The sequence below is a fragment of the Ptychodera flava genome, chromosome 9, assembly GCF_041260155.1.
Source record: "Ptychodera flava strain L36383 chromosome 9, AS_Pfla_20210202, whole genome shotgun sequence".
In the NCBI taxonomy this organism is placed as follows: Eukaryota; Metazoa; Hemichordata; class Enteropneusta; family Ptychoderidae; genus Ptychodera; species Ptychodera flava.
The window spans coordinates 34,569,205-34,589,505 of NC_091936.1; the positions used below are offsets into that span (position 1 = coordinate 34,569,205).

Below are 20,301 nucleotides of genomic sequence, written 5' to 3' on the forward strand. Positions count from 1 at the left end.
AGAGCATAGGTGGTACATTTATAGCACAGAAAGTTGACTATGTCACTATGCTGAACTGAAATTTCTTGACAGAGCAAGCCAATCACTTTTTTTGTCAAAATTCCTCTCAGTTCATCCTTCCAAATGTTAAATTTAAAGCATTTCTATATGTATTTTTAACATACTTTCATGTTGAATTCCATATACAAGGAAAGCGCAAATTTCTTAAGTTGTATTTAAAAGATGGGAGTTTATTTTACAGTACATTCAATAAAACAAGATTGTCTTTTAGCTACTTGTAAATGACAGAACATTTTCAGCTTTGAATGGGTTGTGAGACAGACAAATCTTTCTATCTTTGTGGAGGAATACAATATAGCGATATTTTACAGCCAAGTGATTTAACGAGTGTAATTCAATTGGTGCTGTTCATGTTATCAGTTTAGTCTCTGGATGTGAAAAAACACACTTACATCACAGGGATGAATATCACAGATACCATCAGGTCCGATAGTATCAATACCAGTGGATTCGTGACTAGGCAGCAATCTAATGACGCTACATTATCCCCCAGGACATTAAATGCTGCAGATATATTACCAGCGGTGGTACAGACAGGATAAAGTAATAAAATCACAATCCTTTCATGGGTATTGACTCAAATCGATGCTATCTGTGAATGATCAGGTATATGGAATGTTTTCAACCATCATCATCTTCATACCATCAGTATAACTTGTTTTATCGTTTAATCCAATTACGTTGGAATACTGCATAGATGCATTGCCCATCTGTAAAACCACATAGATGTATTATCCATTATGGGCACATCTGCGGTCATCATTGGTGCATATTCATGGTAAATCATTGCTGTTGTGTTTTCAAGTGCTTATTATTATAACAGCAATGATAGGGATGAATTTGCCACATTGTTTGTATTATTACACGTGTATATAAGTGTCTTCTGTTCCGTGTAAGATGTTATTTGCATTACTCTTCTATTAACGTGAAATGTGATACTTAGTGTACAGTCCTCAAGTGTCTGTTAAAATCCTTCTGTCTGTACAGAACGGATGAAAGAATGTCTGCTGTCTACCAGAAATGATCAGATGCAATTGAAATTTGTAGTGTGTTTAAAATCTGCAACCCAGTTGGAATCCATGGTCCGAGAGTGAGATGCATATTTTGTAGCCTAGACTCTGAACTGAGTGTTTTGGCCTCAGAGTGTAGTGAAGGCAAAAAGAACTCTGAGGCTAAAACACTCCATTCAAAGTCTAGGCTACATATTTTGACACCTCTGTAAGTACAGAACTAGGGCTGCATTAATGGAATAAATACAACTTTCAAGAGTGCATCAGTGAAGATCCAAATTTTATCCTGCATACAGTAATCCATTTTGAAATCAAATGAAATTTTACCAAATTGTCACAAAACTGCACCTGCCAATATACTGATGCAGTGCAGGAGGTTCAAGATGTTTCATTCATAATCAATGTCATTGTCATTGTCATTGCAGCGATGGAGGAGACGTGGGAACCCCTGAGCCTCTACCAAAGGCTTCAATGAATGCCCTGGAGTATCTTCAATCTATCAGTAAGTTTCATATAAAGTGTAATATTTATATGTAAAAAGTCGGACTTACCGGTATACCAGTATGCAGTGCGGTGTTGAGATACCAGGTTGTTATTGTGGAAGGCATCATTGTGGTGTTGAGAAAGCAAGATGTGACCAAGCAAAGCATCAAGCTAATTGCAAGAAAGCCTCCCTTCTGAGGGCAACATTCTCATTTCAAGTTCCTCTAAAGAGAATCATCTTTTGCACCAAATATTTTCACGATGTTTGTGCATTGAAATTTGTTATGATATGATAAGCTGTACTCCTACTAATTGATTATTTGGTTTTATATATAAATACCAAAAAGAGCTTATATGATGAGTCTGAGTGGCGTCTGTATGTCTGTATATTTGTGGGTATGTGCGGATGTATGTCCGTCACACACAAAGGCTCCCATACCGCCAAAGCTACCGTCTCAGTATTTGGTGTACAGGTAGATGTAGGGGTTGAGATGTGAATTTGTTCAAATGAACACATCAGTGTCAAAAATGTGCAAATGAGGTAAGAAAAAGCGAAATTCTGAAACAGGCTTGAAACAGGCTTAACTCCACAGACTTGAGTCATTTCCTGTCATTGTCATTATACTGTTACATATTAACAGTCCTGCTCAAACCATATACAGTAGAGGGGAGGAAGACCGTCAGTAGAGGGAAAGAAGACCGTCTATGGTCAAACTAAGGGGGGCTAGCTGCCTTTCTGCTATGCATGTTGCTAAAGTTGACCTCCAGTACCTAAAGTTTCAGACCTTAATTACTTTTGTCATTCTTGTTTTTCTGGTTTAAATATTTCTTGTTTTTCTGGTTGTACTGTGCAGAAATCATTGTCATAACATCAACATTTATTGTTGATCTTTGGTACCCATACTGGTATGTACCAATTCTGATCAAATTTGAGCGACACCGTATAATTGCGGTATTTTTTTTCATGGTGTTGGTATGAGCATAGACCCTAAAAACGGAGGGTCTATGGTATGAGTGATGTAACTGCCTGATGGGATGAATTTCCTTTTACTAATCAATTAAAATTTGAAATTACAATTCATGTAGAGATAAATGCGTTGGTTTTTCCTCGTGTACCATGATTTTAAAGTGAAAATTCCTTACACTTTTATTAAACATAACATAGGAATTTGTAAAAGCTACAATTTGTGTACAAATTTGTGACCAATATTTTCATATTGACACAAAAATGATTGCACGAGTAAGACTCCTGTCAAGGTCCTGTTTATATGAAAGCAGTGCGAGATGAGAATTACATTCAACAAACTAACATTAAGACATTCAAAATACGAGAAAGATCTAAAGGTAATGAAATTTCACTGACACTGCTATCTCAATGCAGGTTGTGTATGTATCACACCTCTACACACTGTCTCAATGCACATTGCCCATGTACAACACGGGTTTGCCAGTTACTAACATGCTATGTGATATCTTTCCTTTTTAATCCCATCATATCATGACCTTTAACCTTTGCAATATGTGCCTGTAGCTCTATCAATGGAAAAAAATTCACTTTTTCCATTACAGGGGATGTAGAAATCAACAAAATCATGTTCACTGACTCCCTAGTGACCACCTCGGACACTGGCAAAGAGCTTGGTGAGTTCACGGTGACCGTTGAACCGGCAAGAAAGAATGGTGAAGACTGTTACCTTATTCATGCTAATAGCCATGGTGCAATTGACAGTGTTCCGTGTGGTACATCAATCACAGGTGAGTAGCTTCAGTTACTGAATGTCACAACCATCAGGTGAAGACTGCACTTCAAAGATTTAGCAAAAAATCTCCGTCCAAATTTTATGTTTTCTGAAAAAAGAACAAATAGAATAAGTACTTGTGCATGCTTTGATGGTATGTAGCGTGCAGAATCAATGGATAATTTCATTGGGTCAAAATCGTGACATCGCCACACTGACTATAAATCGTTAAAAGTTGTATTCAGCGCATTTCGCAGGTTACGACGACAAGGGTTGAGATCAGCGACTGTTTGATTGCACGCTGGGAATAGTAATCAACCTTGTAATTTGAAAACGAGTCCTCAGTCTGTGCCATAACAGTTTGTGAGCTGTTTGTACCCAGATCCGTGTTCTGAATCAGAAATAGGAAACATACCAACCCAAGAATAGCTGGCAAAGATCTAGCTGAAATTGCCCTACTTCCCCTCCCCACATGCTGATATTATCAAGTAAATTTGATGCATAAAAGGCCAACCATACATCGCAAACAATTCAGCTGAACCCTCTCATTATGGTAACAGGTTTAAGATTAATGATCACATGCTTCATGTAACATATGTGAAATTTCAAATTCCACATTTTGTGAGTATTATAGTATTGCACATTTGTAGGCCCTGATTGCTTGCATATTCTGATGAAACACAAAGTATTAAGATCTTGAAAATAGAAGATTTGTGCTAGAACATTTCTATAGAGTATTCTATAACAGTTTTACAGTCAGATAAATTCGGAGGAATTGAGTGATACGTATGATAACATCCATTTGTAGAAAGCACTTCAAATCCTGAACAATGTTAGCATTTAACTCAATCAGTCCACATGTAAATGGTATTCAGTACAAGTTGGTGACCAGCATGAGGCAGCCTGCTATACAATTCAAATAGGGTACTTTATGCAGGTGTGGTATTAAATTTGTCATTACATTAAACTGTACACACTATTACTTGTACCATGGCATTTAATGAAGCATGGGCAAGCCAATCTGTACTTCTAAGATTTAATTTCCTTGTAGTTCTATGTTGGGCTTCTGCACTGCCCTTGTTCATTATTTCTAAGAGTTAGTATAATTCTGATTTATTTTTACAGAATTGATTCTAATGCCACATCACCAGCTATTGCTGTATCTTTTGTTGCCTACATTAAAACAAGTTGACCGAGCAACATACAAAAAAGCAACTGATATTCTTTTTCTGAGTTATACATGAAGTTGGTAAATTGAAAAATTTAAGACACTCTGAGACACATTTCTAAAAATATTTTTAAAAATGTCCCAGTGCTCACCTGTATATGGTAGTCTGTCTATAGTTACTGTGCTTTGTTGTCAGTATCATGTGAATTCAATCCAGATATAAAAATGATATCATTTTTACATAGTAGGAAGTGAAAAAAGACTTGTCAATGTCTAAATTTATAGTAACAAACAACATGTACAAGCAGATGTTGGTGCTTGTACATCCTCAAAAATGCTGAAAAAAGTGAAAATATTGAAAGTTAAAAGTAATAGAATTTCTGGAAAAGAAATCACCATATTGCATCTAATTTTTGGCTCTCATCGCAAAAAAAATTTACCATATTGTCTGTTATTTTTGGTTGTCATTGCAATATGAGAAATTGATACTCTGATATGCTGGTCACCCTATATTCCCTGTAAACAGGCCCACACCTACCATTGATAACAGTTGGTTTTGGCCTAACCATGGTGGTACAAGGGTTAAATCTTTACCTTTGTCCTGTTATGCAAAATGCATACATGTGAAATTAAAATGTCGAACACTGATGGAATTTTCTAAAAATTCAAACTTAACAGCATGCTTCATGTGTGATTAGCTTTAAAAATACTGTGTTGACTCAAAGCAGAATACATTATATACACATATATACATATATAAATAATCAAATTACTTCAAGTACAAAGTAATATATATATATATATATATATATATATATATATATATATATATATGATGTCACAAGAAGAATTACATATCATTTACATGTCGTATATGTTTTATTTACATGTAAATGATTACCAGCTGTGTGCAATTTTCTATGTAAAGTGATCCTCACTGCTTGTAAAGTTGCATGGAACATTCTTTCTGCTGTTTTATTGATATGCTGTACGTGAATAGATGCAAGTGTTTTCTCCAGCTTTTTCTCACAACATGCACAAGGGGGATGTCCTCCTCTCTTTAAAAATTAAGGGGGGATTTTAGTTCTGGTTCAGTGGAAATCGTACATGTGGTAAATGATGACAATTAAATTATGCAAATGAAGGTTTTCAAGGTATGAACACAGAGAGAATAAAGTATAGATCAAATATTAAATTAAAAACAGTCTCCTGTTTTTCTTCTGTCTGTGAAGGAAATGTTGATACCGCCATATACCAATAGAAGTTCACATTGATCATTGACACTTTATTCATATTTAAGTGCAGACACAGTTTTGTAATCTGGAGGCAAAGTCTGTGATGTTACATCACTAGCACTGAACACAGTGTGAAATGCCACTATCAATACTCTATGGAATCAATATCTCAAGATCTCATTGTTGGGGTGACACTGCAGAGGTTTGTGATTATTTTAAGGTAGATTTATATCTTACAAGGAGGGAATCAAGCAGCGTTCTGGGGAAAAAACTGAGATGCACATGTGGCTTGCTAGCTACCAAACTTTTATTGTAATTAACTTATTGACTTTGTGAGAGCAATCAAATCAGCAAGTCACCCTCTTCAATTTAATTGTTTTGACTCATTTTTTTTAACTCAGACTTCTGAGCCAGCATTGAGCCGCAAATAGTTGTCACTTCTTTGTTTATTCAGTTCGGTGTATTTTCAACAAGACAAAAACAGAAAAAAAATCATTTTTTATTGGCATGTCCAACTTGCTGTGTCGTGTTATTTATGCAGTGGTTTGCAGGTGACCCAGGCATAAACATTTTTTGTATTTTAAAGATAAATAATGTCTGCAACAACCTAATATGTATCAGGAGCAGCCAACCAGTTAACTTTTAGAAATGGTGAACAGAGTTTTTCTAGATGTAAATATTGTATTTTAATACAGTTTGAACAAAATGTAATTTTGGAAAGGGAAAATAATGGCTATTTGCTACAATTTAAAATAATTCCCTTCCTGAGCAATAGATTTGCCCCTCTCCACTCCCCACCGGGAAGTCTCTCCTCTCTTCCTACCTCCCTCCCAGCAGAAAAGACTCACCACTGCCCCTCCCTGTTATAAAATGTGCGTACTGTCATCTCTTTACCCCTTGCTTTTTTCCTTCCCATTTGCAAACTTCTGAAGACAAGCACATCATACTCCCTGTCTGCTGGCTAAACAAGAGAATGAAAGGTACCTGCCTACCAATAAAAATAAAAAGGCTGCCTGCCTACCTACTTATCTTGTATGAATAGCTTTTTGCATGAAAAGTTACACTGGCTGCCCCTAATATCTGCAATGATGCATTACCTCCAACTCTGCTGAAAAGACTCAGAAGAAACGACTGGATTTACATCCAGATCAATAAAAAAAAACATTGTAGTTTGTACATTGTTGATCCGTACATTACACTACAGGCTTTGCTTTTATCATATCTTGTTCCGCTTCAAGGGCAATCCATTGTCTATGTGTAGGAAATGGAGCTTGACAAATTGATAGAAAAACATGATTGATGTGTATTGCACTGCTGATGGGAAGATGCCAAGTAGAATGCTGAAATACCACCATACTGTGTATCTATCAGTGTGGTCCATCAACATGTAGACATTTTCTCATTGTTGTATGGTATATTGTCATAGAAATATGCTATTGTACTTTGAATCAGAAAACCATATTCAATGTTTTGACTCCATCTGTTACTTACAAGTAAACACTTCAGTCGATATGGTTGTAAAAACAAAAACCCAAACTTAGACTTGAAGATCAGTGCTTTGGAAATCAATTTTAAAACATTTTCAGATAATTGAAACAATTCGTAGGGGACTCTTATTTGTTAGATTATTGTCTTTCTTTATTGTCAGAATATAGAGCCAATGGTGGTGCTGTCACAAGGCCAATAAAAGAAAAACTTGTGTGTCATCCTCACATGTGTCAATCTAGACTAAGCGTGTAAGCATTGTTTTTCCATGTCTGCTTGAAAACAATCATAGGTTAAAGATGACAGTGTATGACGCATAGCCAAATTACATGTACTGGTAGGATTACACATATACATGTATGCATTGCACTGTACAATTATAAACAGTAAACTTGTCCTGTCATCTCTCTGCGTGTGATGCGTGATGCAAGCGTTCAGTAGATCACCTTGCTCCAGGGCCTATGATGCAAGTCAACATTCCTGTTTTTGTTGCTCATATTTCTCAATTAGAATCTTGTCAGCTCAAAAACAAAAATGGAAAGTAAAAGAAAGAAAACACATTGAGCACTGCATGTTGTGTGCAGGAAGTGTAGGATGAGAAACAAACCTATATTATTTTTGGCCTTGAGTTAGCTTGCCGATCAATTTCTCTGCTGGTTTATCGCCAGGCATCAGCTGCTTGTCGTTAATGCTTTCGATGGCATCAAGTTGCCTTGATTAATTCCTGCGATATTCTATTCCAAGTGAGAGTTTCATCTCCTGAAGTGTATCGCTTTCACCAGAAGTGCATGATTTGCAGACTCAGGGGTGGTGGTGAAAATATTTCACAAGTCAAGAATCTAGCTGGCGTGAGCAGGATAGGGTGTCAGCTGTATGGCACTGCCACTGCTGTAAGCAGAGAATGAGGATGCGTATACTTGTGAAAAAGACAGATGGTTACAGATTTGCCTCAAAATACATGCATTGTAACTCAAGAATACTTCTCTGCCATGCATCATAATCATTTCATTTCTTTCGCCACCATGGTTTGGCTGAACAATGTTGCTGTGTGTGGCAAAGTTAGGCATATACACAAGGAAATGGGTGGAAAAGATTGATACATTGATTGTTGAAAACCATCACACTGGAAGATGCAGGCATCATGGCAGTTGTTAATCTCTTTATCTTGTTTTCAATATATATGAGGGTCAACTACTGTATACCCTGTTTAGGGTAAAGGGTATTGTCCTCTTTAAAAGGAGTATGCAATTGTGAAGGAGAATTTGTAATTGTTTGAAAATGATGGAGAACTTGTGAAATTTTTCAGAGAGTACATTGTCAATTTATGCCAGCAGAAATTACTGTATAAATGTTACATGTTCAGCCTTCATCCGAAGTCTTAAATCCTTTTTCATTGAAGCTCAACCAAATCATATCATATCATTCCAGTCGACTCAAATAAGTTTTGACAAAAGCAAACAGTATGGACCACAATTCTATGGCAAAAAGATATGAACTTTACCTTTTTGAGATATCAAAAACCTCAATTGAAATAAGTTAGTCCTGCCTTGGAATACTTAAAGTAGAACGCGCCTTGGGGACAGATATTCAGACTCTCAAACTTTTACGATTCTTTTCTGATATATCATTTGTTGAGGTTTATTTTAAAGCGCTTGGTGTAAGAAAACTTTTCACCGGCTTAGTTTTTCGAAATTAGAAAATGTTTTATTTTTCTCCATAGAGTTAACACAGAGATGGTGACCATGTTGAATTTTAAATATCGGTAAATCTTGTGTTATTTGTGTCTCTATAGTACCAAAATTTGCACTGTCACCCCTGACTTCTATTCTTGATTTTGAAAGACAGTGGTTGAAAGATTCCTTACAGAAAGTTTGAGCAAAAGTTTAAGTCTTTCACGTTCGAGGCGCATACTACCTTAAAGCCCTGCCTCCATAAGCATATATTTAAGGTGGCAAAACTATGATTTAGAATTTTGGTAATACTGTTACTACCATGGTATGTGTGTCCATTATTTACTATTTCATTCCAACCAGCGTCAAATATGTTGTTCAGTAAAGAAGTTGTCACCGAGTGGTTGATTTATAATTGTCTCATTGACTTACCTACAATATGGTGTGTAAGATATCTCACCCAGTAACAATATTGATATACCTTCAAATCTATTATAACCTGTGGCTGGCACAGATTATGACTAATACTCCCCAAAACTGTGCTCTCATCCAGCAATGAGGTTCCCAAGCTCTTATATATTTATTTAGTATGCATGTTACTATAGATATTATATCCATGCAGTGGTTAAATGGAAATATCAAATGTAGAACACGTGTCAATTAATGCTTCAATTCACAGCACTTAATCACTTTTGTTTCAAACGATTGGCCAACACATCAAAACGTCAGAATCAAGTCACCGAAAACAGCTACTTTGTAGATGCAGATATGTAGCTTTACATGTACTTTAAACTTTTCACAGCGCCTTTAGGTGTTTGCTAATAGGGAAGAATACATGCATTGTGTAGCAGTGTCAGTAATGGAGTGTCAAGCAGAGATGCTATCAAAACTTTCACATTTTTGAGCACCTGATGTTTACAGGGGCTCACAACTGTCAAAGGAATTCTCATTATGAAAATTTCCATCGGCTATTGCGTTTCCAGAAGTCCCTGTGCGTGACATGCTTGCATTCAGAATACCCAAGTGTTCTCAAATGTCATTATTTCTTTGTTTTCAGGGGATTGGGACCTGGTAGCGAGCATGCTCACTGCATACTGTATACATAACTACATGTATACTTGCTTATAGCAGTCTTTGCAGATCTGTCTCAGTAACATTGCATATTCACCTATGCAAATATGTGAAACATTTGGGAAACACTCTTGTCTGCCAGTTTTTAGTCTAGAATAGAACTGCAGGTTTGTGGCGCGGTGGGTGCATGCCGAAGTAGATTTATGCAACACATGTTCAAGCTGGCTATAATATGCAGTCTCTGCTTCAAGTTCAATATGTTGTTGTGCAAAGACCACCAGGTGCCTTAACCAGTGCTTGTAGACATGCCAACTTCTTAATGCCAAGAAATGAAAATAACTTTTAATAGCATGCCATTTGGGATCCTTTTTGCAGTATAATTTTTATTGTTGACAAGCTCTTCAAGTTCCTTCACTGACTGATAGCAAAATCTTGCTCTTTCCATCAGAGGCTTATTATGCTTTGACCATCATCTGTGATTTCAAAGTTGCCAAATTTACACCTGCTTATGGTCATGTGACCATGGTACCATGAATTGTTCAGTACAACCAGTGTCCAAGGGAGCTAGTTCATGAACTAGTGCCCTGTGACATCATTGTTTTACAAACTAGTTCCTGTGAAGTGGCGTATAGGCACTAGTCTGTCTATTTCCTTGTCAAGTAATTTGTTGTAGCAATTCACAGTACAGAATTAGACTGTGGCCATTATGATAATTGTCATTTTAATAATAGGAAGGTAATTCTGTCAAAACCGTGTGAGCCATATCCTATTATCATTAATCTGTTACAAGCTGTTAAACTTCCATCTGTACGTGAACCTCAAGAGACTCCACTAAACATGAACTTGATTTGTTTTGGTTGACAGCATACGTATCCAAATCCCTTGAAACACTGGAGCAGCAACATCATGAATATGTCAAGGTGAGTGTTATGATTGTTATGATCAACACTATATCTATATTTAAGATATGCTGCCTCACTACAGGTTTTTTTTTCTAGTCAAAGGACGGAGACAAAGAACCTTATGTTGCCTTTCCAACTCAGAGTCTGAGTAAACTTTGAAGACTGTTACATCAGTACATCAGTGTCAGGGTATATAATTTGCTGTTAAGATAGTCAGCTGAAGATGTGTTGTGTAATGATATTCAATCTATACTCATAGTGGCTACAAAATGTTTTGTAAACTAGAAAATATTCGCTCATCCACGAAAATTTAATCGATATTGTGTAGCCTTCAATTTTGTTTCGCTTTATTCCTTTACACCTGGTCCTTTATTCAGCTGCAGCATCTCTTGATCCATTTCCATCTTTATCCCACTGCCCCGTGGCTGGTTTCATCTTTTGATCGGTTATCCTTGATTAGTCAGTCATGTCAGAGCTGACAGTTCATGGAAAGGCCATCTACCTGATACCCGATGTATCTCATGCAAATCACCAAGCAGAATGGGAAGGGAAAAAAATTGTAAAATGTTGATATAGTTATAATTTATTACACTGCGTCAATTAGCTGTGAAAGAAAGATACAGGTACACATCGACAAATCTTCATATTTTGCACGATGTCTTGGTAATTGATGGAGACTACGGTAAAGACTTTGAGTGATGTACATATTTACTGATGAGTGGTACGTACAGGGTACCGATGACATTGATGAGTGATGCGTACAGGGAACATTTTACCGATGATATCGATGAGGACAAGTACAGTGTCCGTAATTTGTGGAACTTGTTTGTCAGGATTTTGAATGTTTCAACATCCTAAAAGCCATGAGTATACACACACAACATTTGCCAGTGAATTCTCACATCTCATTATTGTTGTTTTCCCAAGCCTGTCAAACACTTGTCATGTCAGCTACATCCCCCTGACAAACTTGTGAACATTTTGCATTCATCAGGGGCATACTTAGGCTGCAATTTACAATTACAGGTGGAATATTTCTAAACCCACTGGGGACGTCCATCTGTGCAGTTTGTAATGATTGTCACTCTAAATTGACAATAAACGGTTGAAGGATGCCATAGAAAATATCCCTTACATTTCAAGCGCAAAGCAAGTCTCAAAAGGAAAACATGCATATTTTTGCTATTTAACAATTTTGTTTCTGGTCTTTTCAGGGAAAAATGTTCTTGCAAGACAAAAATTCTTAGGAAGAATTTCATGTCAACATTTCATTTTCATTTACAATCTTGGCTGCAAGCATGCCAATATGCATGTCAGGTCCATTTCCCAACAAACAACCCCCTCATAAAATATAAAGGCTTAATTTCACCTGAGAAAAAAGACAAGGGTTATACCAAATTCAACATTAAACGGGTTAGAAACGATCCTTTGCAAAAACTGCTGGCAATTGAATGGATAGTGGCGTGTCTCTAATATTACTCTTTAACCATCGATCACAACTGCAGCATTTCTCTAATATTATTCTTTAACCATCGATCACAACCATAGCATTTCAACTTTAAAATGACCAATCATCAAACCCATCCACGGTACCTTGGTAATGCTGGCATAAGTCAAAGGCCGTGCTGGATATCATCAAAACTTGTATTCCCAGTTCCCATCAATTTCATGCGCAATCATTCCTCATCATATTATACTGCCCTGTGTACTTCACCGTAACAAAAGACAATTATAATTCATGATATTCCATATTCCGTGCCCTACTTGCAAGGGGATTAATTTCATCAATTTGACTGTACTGCCCTGAAGACAGTGTTGGTATAGAAGGATACAGTTACCGAGTATTATTCGTAATAGATGAAAAATGATATTAATGATGACATCAGTGGTGGAAGTGCATCATCTAAATGCAGTGATGTCATAGAAATATGCATATTATTTATTCTACCCCATTTATGAAATTACTGTAAACAATTTAGCTTTTGTATGAAGTCCAAGAAATGAAAGTTGTCGTTCATTTTTTGCAAATTCAAGTACACATATAGAATGAAGCATTCTCTAAGCCTTTGAATTACCTCATCAAGATTCAGGCAAAAGTACTTCAAGTTCAACTTGGACTGGAGACTTCCAGAAACTGTCCTGGTAGCTTACTGCACCCCAGCTTCCTTCTCTATACCAAGTCAGTGTTCTTCATTGCTTAGAAAACCGGGGTGGCCAGTTTTCATATATTAAGAATTTTTCAATTTGCATATTCTTTAGTTGTGAAAATTCATTCTTTTGTATAGTTCTTAACATATGAATGGACAGCTAAAAACAAATCAGAGGGGTGGCCCATCGGTCAAAATCCCCTTAGTTGAGATTCCTGTAAATTCTGTTTCTGAGTCAATGCAACACTGAGAGAAGTTGACAGGAGCAGGTTTTCTTATCAGCTTTATCACTGAGCAAATTGACTATAAACTGTGAACAACTTTCAAAGGAGAACAAGGACTAAAATCACATAAACAGGAAATATCAACAACCACTAATGCGAGAACCAGGGATTGAAGACTGCCCCTTTAAAAACTACAAGGTAACTGAGGAGATCTACTACATACAATGTACCTTGTAACAAATATTCATGGGCCATATTACTTGACTGTAACTGTGTGGCTGCCTTGAAAACCAAGCTTATATTACAGTATAGCTGGGGTAGTTCTCATATTCTGTTTCAAATAAATAGTTTGGTCAAAAGGAATAAAAAAAATATTTTATAAAAGTACCAATAGATATGGTTATTGCATTTGTAGGTATGTGTGTCTCACAGGGAATTATAAAATTTTAATTTATCTTTTCATTTAGCTTGATAATCTCCCTTGTAATGATATTTCTCCTGTTTTGTTACCTTTTGCTCTATAATTTACTTGAAATCCACACTTGCCAATGTAGGTGTGTGTTTTTTTGCTTTTTAACTGCGCATGCGGGAAAGGAAAAAGCACCCAAACACCTTGTGTGTGATATTCAGAAAATTGAGGGATATTTAAAGATCAATTGCAACGCATTAGAGTTCTGTGACATAAAGTTTATTAATGTTCTTAGCAACCTGCATAATATTTATTTTCAAATGTTACAAGCCAGATGACTTGTACGTGAGTAATAAATCAACAAGGGGCCTCCACAAGTTTTATTACCCGCACGCTTTTTTACGAGGCGAAATCCTACTGTGCATTCTATGCAAAATGCAGTTTTCTAGAATTATGACCATGGTGACATTTACAAAGAAGAAAAATACCGCAGCATCTCGTGAACTGTGCAATATCCACAAAAAAAAATGTCAAGAGTGTTTGAAAATGTGCTGGGTTAAGGAGCATTGCTTCAGTGTCGGCGCTGCAGAAAACAGAGAGATTTGAATTGCAGTAACAATTTAGGTATTCAGTGTACTCGTGTCTGAGTTATTATCGGTGTCAGAAGGGTTGCACAGTGCAATTTCAAAAAGATTGTCTCACCACTTACACGTTCTTTCAACTGATGAAATTGATTTCACATGAATAAATCTACAGCACGCACTGTCCTTTAGGCCAGGTAGAATTAAGAATTGTCGTTCAAAAGTTTTTGTACAGTGAGTATGTATTTCGATAATTAGCGGTATTTCAGAAAATATGGCATGTACATGTATGTTCTCAATACAGTTTTTCCTCAAGGGTTATTCATTGATGGTATGTGTGTTGTTTGGCTTAGTTTCAAGTGCATTTTTCTGTGATAATATTTGTATTTCTATCACACAATAGATACAGTGAATCAGGATTCTGTCGTGTAAAATCATTAGAAATATTAACTGATTCAGAAATATTGATTTTGCTCACTGTCTGCGTTGTCTTGTGAAGAATGACAAAGAACAGTACATCATTGAGTGGTGTTAGACTGCATTTTATAGGAATGTATGCATAGAAGCTGGCAAATGTATGAATTGTAATTGTTGAGGAGGGCACCAAAGAGGGGTAACACTTTGAATAGAGATTGATAGATAATCCATAACACCCAGACAAGATGATGGAAAAATCGATGAGAAGTTATACGTGCTATAAATGTACCTCTGGTGTTTTTATGCTCGTCTGACAAGTTTGGGTACAATCCATCAATAAATATGTCCCAGCCTTGTTTAATCTGGGTAATTAGCATGCATTTTTTTGTTTGATTAAAGTTGAAACAGTTACGCAGTGGCTAGTGCATTTCTATGTATTTGTTCAGGTCAAACACATTTATCAGCAGTGAAGTGACCTGCTAGCTTTTCACCGGCTTGAAATGCAAACTTTGTCAGCGTGTTGAATGATAACATAGTTTTGAAAGGCTTACTTTATATTTGGATTCCTTTAAAATGATTAAAATTATCTGTCTGGCAACCACAGGATCTCGCACGTAATTTGAGGGATCTATGTCTGAACTACTTCAATAAAAATAAAAATTATAAAATAAATTTATGTTGAAAGTGTGAAGGTACAACAGAATTGAACTTCTGATGCAAGCTCAGAACCATACATATAGATACTTGCAGGTTTTTTGATAACTTTGTGAAACTATAATATCTCAACCCGTTTCTGGTGCAGAGCTATTTTCATAATGGTTTCAAGAGCAATTTGCAGCTTGTACTGATTTCTTACAATCATACCACACACAGTAAGTGAGCTATCACTGTTACCGTCAGTTTCTAGTTGTAGCCATTGAACAGAAATACACCTCTCCTTCAGCACACATACAGGTCTCTCTTTTAATTGTTTTTCAAGTTTTCCTCACATTAGGATGGTGCACAGCTCTTCTTGTGCATTACTGCAATCTTTATGTTTGGTTGGGATCATAAGATAGCAGTTTTGTAACATTTGCAAAAATGTATTGATTGATTGATTGATTGATTGATTGATTTTTGTATTTGCTAACTTGACATACGTATACTTCAAGCTGCCAATCACATTTACTTGTTGAATGACATGCACACTTACGTAGTTGCATGCAATGAGATTGTTCAGCAAACTCACCAACAGTAAAGGTCTTGACAGCCACTTTGAATATTTCAGGGCTGTCTAGTTGACCATTCATCCTCAACAAACAGACCAACAGTTTCTAGGTGGTCAATCTGAATACTTCAGGGCTGACGAATTGACCATTCACCCTTGCACCGGTGGTCAAACTCTTTCATATTGATTTTCTTGAGTGGATATGGCAAAGGATTAATGTGTTGCAGATCCAAACATGTTTTGTCATGTACATGTCTACATGTCTACAGTCCCTTGTACCTTTCTCTTTTCTATTAGTAGTAGTCTTTTGCACATACGGGGGATGGGGGGTTCACAAGCATAGCACCATAGGCGCGAGTCTGGAATGCTGAAGGCACAGCTGTGAGTGCTGAAGGCACGACATAGGCCCTTGATTGATATGTGTCCAGTGTTATTGCACTGACGAAAATGGTGAATATGACTGCTGACAGTCTAGCTGGTGCTATGTACATGTGCTGATTTTTAGCTACTATAGACTATAGTCTATAGAAGCTATTGGGATGGGTATCCGTCCGGCGTCCGTCGTCAGTCTGTATGTATGTATGTATGTATGTCCGTTTGTGAGGCGTCCGTCCACTCAAATATCTTGAGAACCGCAGTACTTACTGATTTGATATTTGTTGTGTAGATTAAAAATATGATTTTGAGAGACTATTTTTTTTAATTAGCTCCGCTGTCAGCGACGCCGAGCTTATCAAATAGGTTGATTTTCCGTCGTCGTCCGTCGTCGTCCGTCATCGTCCGTCGTCGTCCGTCAACAATTGCCTTCTCCTCTGAAACTGCAAGTCCAATTGCTTTGAAATTTTATATGCACTTCACTTTGGGTAACCTCACTTCAGTTTGTTCAAATCGTGGTGAAATTTGCATATTTGTATTTTTGGGGCATTTTTTGGTGTTTTTGGTAAAAAAATCTTCTTCTCTGAAACCGCTTGTCCGATTGCTTTGAAATTTGATATGCAGTTTACTTAGGTTGACTTCAGTCAGATTTGTTCAAATCGTGGTGAAATTTGCATATTTGTATTTTTAAGGCAATTTTTGTCATTTTTTGTAAAAAAAATCTTTAAAAATCTTCTTCTTCAAAACTACGAGTCAGATAGCTTTGATATTTGGTACATATGTCCCTAGGGATGATCTATTTTAGATTTGTTCAAATTATGCAGAAATATGCAAATTTGCATTTTTAAGGCAATTTTTGCCATTTTTGGTCAAAAAATGTATTTCTCAAAACGTACTGATCTGATAGTTTTGAAATCCAGTATACAGGTTTCTATAGATGAACTAAGTAATATATATTGAATTTCTGATGAAATCTGTAATTTTGTATTTTTGGGGCAATTTTTGCCATTTTTGGTCAAAAAATGTGTATTTCCAAAATTACTCATCTGACAGCTTTGCAATTTTGTATACAGGTTCCTACAGATCACCTTAATGATATTTATTGAAATTATGATGAAATCTGCAATTTTGTAATTTTGGGCAATTTTTGCCATTTTTGGTCAAAAATGTGTTTCTCAAAAAGTATTGGTCTGAAAGCTTTGAAATTTGGTTTACAGGTTCCTACAGATGAGCTAAGTAATATATATTGAATTTCTGATGAAATCTGTAATTTTGTATTTTGGGGGCAACTTTAGCCATTTTTGGTCAAAAATGTGTTTCTCAAAAAGTACTCATCTGATAGCTTTGAAATTTGGCATACAGGTTTCTATAGATGAACTAAATGATATTTATTGAAATTATGATGAAATCTGCAATTTTGAATTTTTTGGGCAATTTTAGCCATTTTTGGTCAAAACATATATTTCTCAAAAAGTACTGGTCTAACAGCTTTGAAATTTGGTATACAGGTTTCTATAGATGAACTAAATTTGATCTTTTGAGATTATGATGAAATCTGCATTTTGGCCGGGGGGGGGGGGGGGGGGGGGGGGGGGGGGCAATTGTTGCCATTTTTGGTCAGAAAAATTCATTCTCAAAAAACTACTCATCAGATAGCTTTGGTTGACATGTTCTTAGGGATGATCCGATGTGATATATTCAAAGTATGATGAAATCTTCAATTGTGTATTTTTGCAGCTATTTTAGCCACTTTTTTCTGGCCACTGCATTGAGCTATCAAAGATTTCCACCTTCTTCATCAACATGTGTCAAAAATAGTTATTCTCTACATAAACACAGCGGAGCTATATCGGCCGCTAGGTCGCTTGTTTTTTGATACTGTTGAAAATAGGCAAATTAATGCCAAAAAAGGGGTTTTTGGTAAAAAATCTTCTTCTTCATAACTGCTGGTCAGACAGCTTTGTTATTTGGTATACAGGTCTCTAAGGATAACCCAACTTAGATTTGTTCAAATTGTGATGAAATATGCAAATGTGTATTTTTAAGGAATTTTTTTGTCATTTTTGGTCAAAGTTTGACTTACATTGTATGTAATTCTTGTACTGTATAAACCCTATCAATTCACCCAGAAAAAAATAATTAATATGATTTTAAATAATTGAATTAATTAGGAAATCATCAAAGCCAAAATAATTTTAGTGTGGAATTGTCAGAAAGTTCAACTTTTTTTGACAGTTCATAGTGAATTGAGGATTAAAACATGTAAAGGCAACTTTCCTGAATCCCAACTTTGATATATTCTGAACCACCATTTATGTTATCTAAAATAAATTGTTCACAATAGTTTGTCATGATAGGGTGGTCAAATAAATAGAGATAGAGAAAGTTCTAATTTCCATTTATGGTTGACTTGGTAAGGATAAAATAAGATTACTTTTTGAGGAAAAAAATAGAGTGGTCAATTAAAAGAGTGGTCAAAGTGATAGGGTTTTTACGGTAAAGCTGGGCTGTAAGATTCCTCATGTGCTATTTATAGCAATTATGCAATCTGTGTAAACAGTGCAATGAAAGTGTAACATGATTCCTTATGATGCTTTTGATAACCTTGAACTTCTTAAGTTTCAAACATTTGTCTCTTCAGTGTGCTTTCTCTGAGTACGTACAGTCTCAACTTATTCAACAGAACTTACTTACAATGTTAATTTGAAAGTTAAAATGTGCTTGGTTAATAAGATGAAAATACTGATATTAAAAGATAACCAGCCCAAGATTCTTTATAACCTGACAGATATGCTGCTTTTTTATGACGTAAATCTTGATTTAAGCAAGTCTTGTTTACTTTAATTAGAATGTAATTAACTCTCGTTTATTTTCTATCATAGACTAATATACTGGTAGTCTGTTGAAATATGCAAATCTGTATTTTTACGGAATTTTTTTCCATTTTTGGTCAGGCCATCCTGAAATGAGCTATCAAAGATATCCACCTTCTTCATCAATACATGTGTCACAAAAGGTTATTCTCTACACAACACAGCAGAGCTCTGTCAACTGTTGAGTCGCTTGTTTTTTCAAAACCGCTGGTCAGACAGCTTTAATGTTTGGTTTACATGTCCCTAGGATGAACTTAGTGAGATAATTTCATACAGTCAGGAAATACTTAATTTTGTATCCATGTCTATAGTAGCTTCAGGGACTTTGGCCCTATGTTTTAGTGAACTGACTTTCGAATACAATTCACCATTGATTTTGCAGGTCCGATGTTAAAACAAAATGGTAAATTAGTTGCTTCTTGGAACTAGCATAAATACACAAAGATATGTGTGTAATAGAATGTTCATATATGTTGCTGCATATACTAAATTTGAGCAAATTGTACTACACATATAGTTGCCTATCTCATATTATATCATACCAGTATATTGATGGCGCAAATACAGCGATCTGATTGGTCGTGACGCAAAAAGACCCATGGTATATTGGCGATATACCACGGCAGGCATGCGCACGAGCTTTCAGCTTGAGCAAAACTCCGTTTATGACGTTCCACGTCAGAATTTCAATATACTGTTATGATATAATAGCAATAAATCACACCCAGCGACGGTATACTATTGCTGGGTGCGCTTTATTGCTTAATTATACATTCACCATTTTGTTTTTTTCAATCAAAAGAAGCCAAACAAAGGTATTGATAATGCAGATACTTATGTCGTTGTTTTTCACACACTTTCTTCAACTATCTGTGCTTGATCTCATGAAAGAAGAAACGTGTGTTCACAAGAACTATCAAGTATATTCAACCTGGGAATACAGATTGACAGCAATAGATATTATATTGTATGCTGGAAACCAAACCAGGGTTTTGTTTTATGGTATTGGCCCAACTCATGGACTTGTTATCTCAGTACTTCAAGTTATAGTATGTACATATAAAGAAAAGAGGTCATAATTTTTTGCATGTTCCAGCTGTCAATATACCTTTTTGTTTTGAGAGTGCAAGTCTCCAGAAAAGATGTTTCAAAAGCAATTCTCAGATATTGTTAGTGTAGTATCTTGACTCCATCTTTTGGCCTTGGTCCATACTCCCGACTAAACGAACATGTTACTGGTGTTGC

General features: G+C 36.0%; 1 protein-coding gene across 1 annotated transcript in view; it reads left to right on the forward strand.

The window, feature by feature from the left end:
- The window catches only part of LOC139140803 (ciliogenesis-associated TTC17-interacting protein-like), a 43,015-nt gene that overhangs the window by 1,907 nt on the left and 20,807 nt on the right, over positions 1–20,301 (forward strand). The window contains exons 2-4 of the mRNA XM_070710220.1: positions 1,496–1,572; positions 3,123–3,308; positions 10,786–10,841. Of these exons, the coding sequence (XP_070566321.1) occupies positions 1,496–1,572; positions 3,123–3,308; positions 10,786–10,841 (319 nt within the window). The remainder of the gene's footprint in view (positions 1–1,495; positions 1,573–3,122; positions 3,309–10,785; positions 10,842–20,301) is intronic.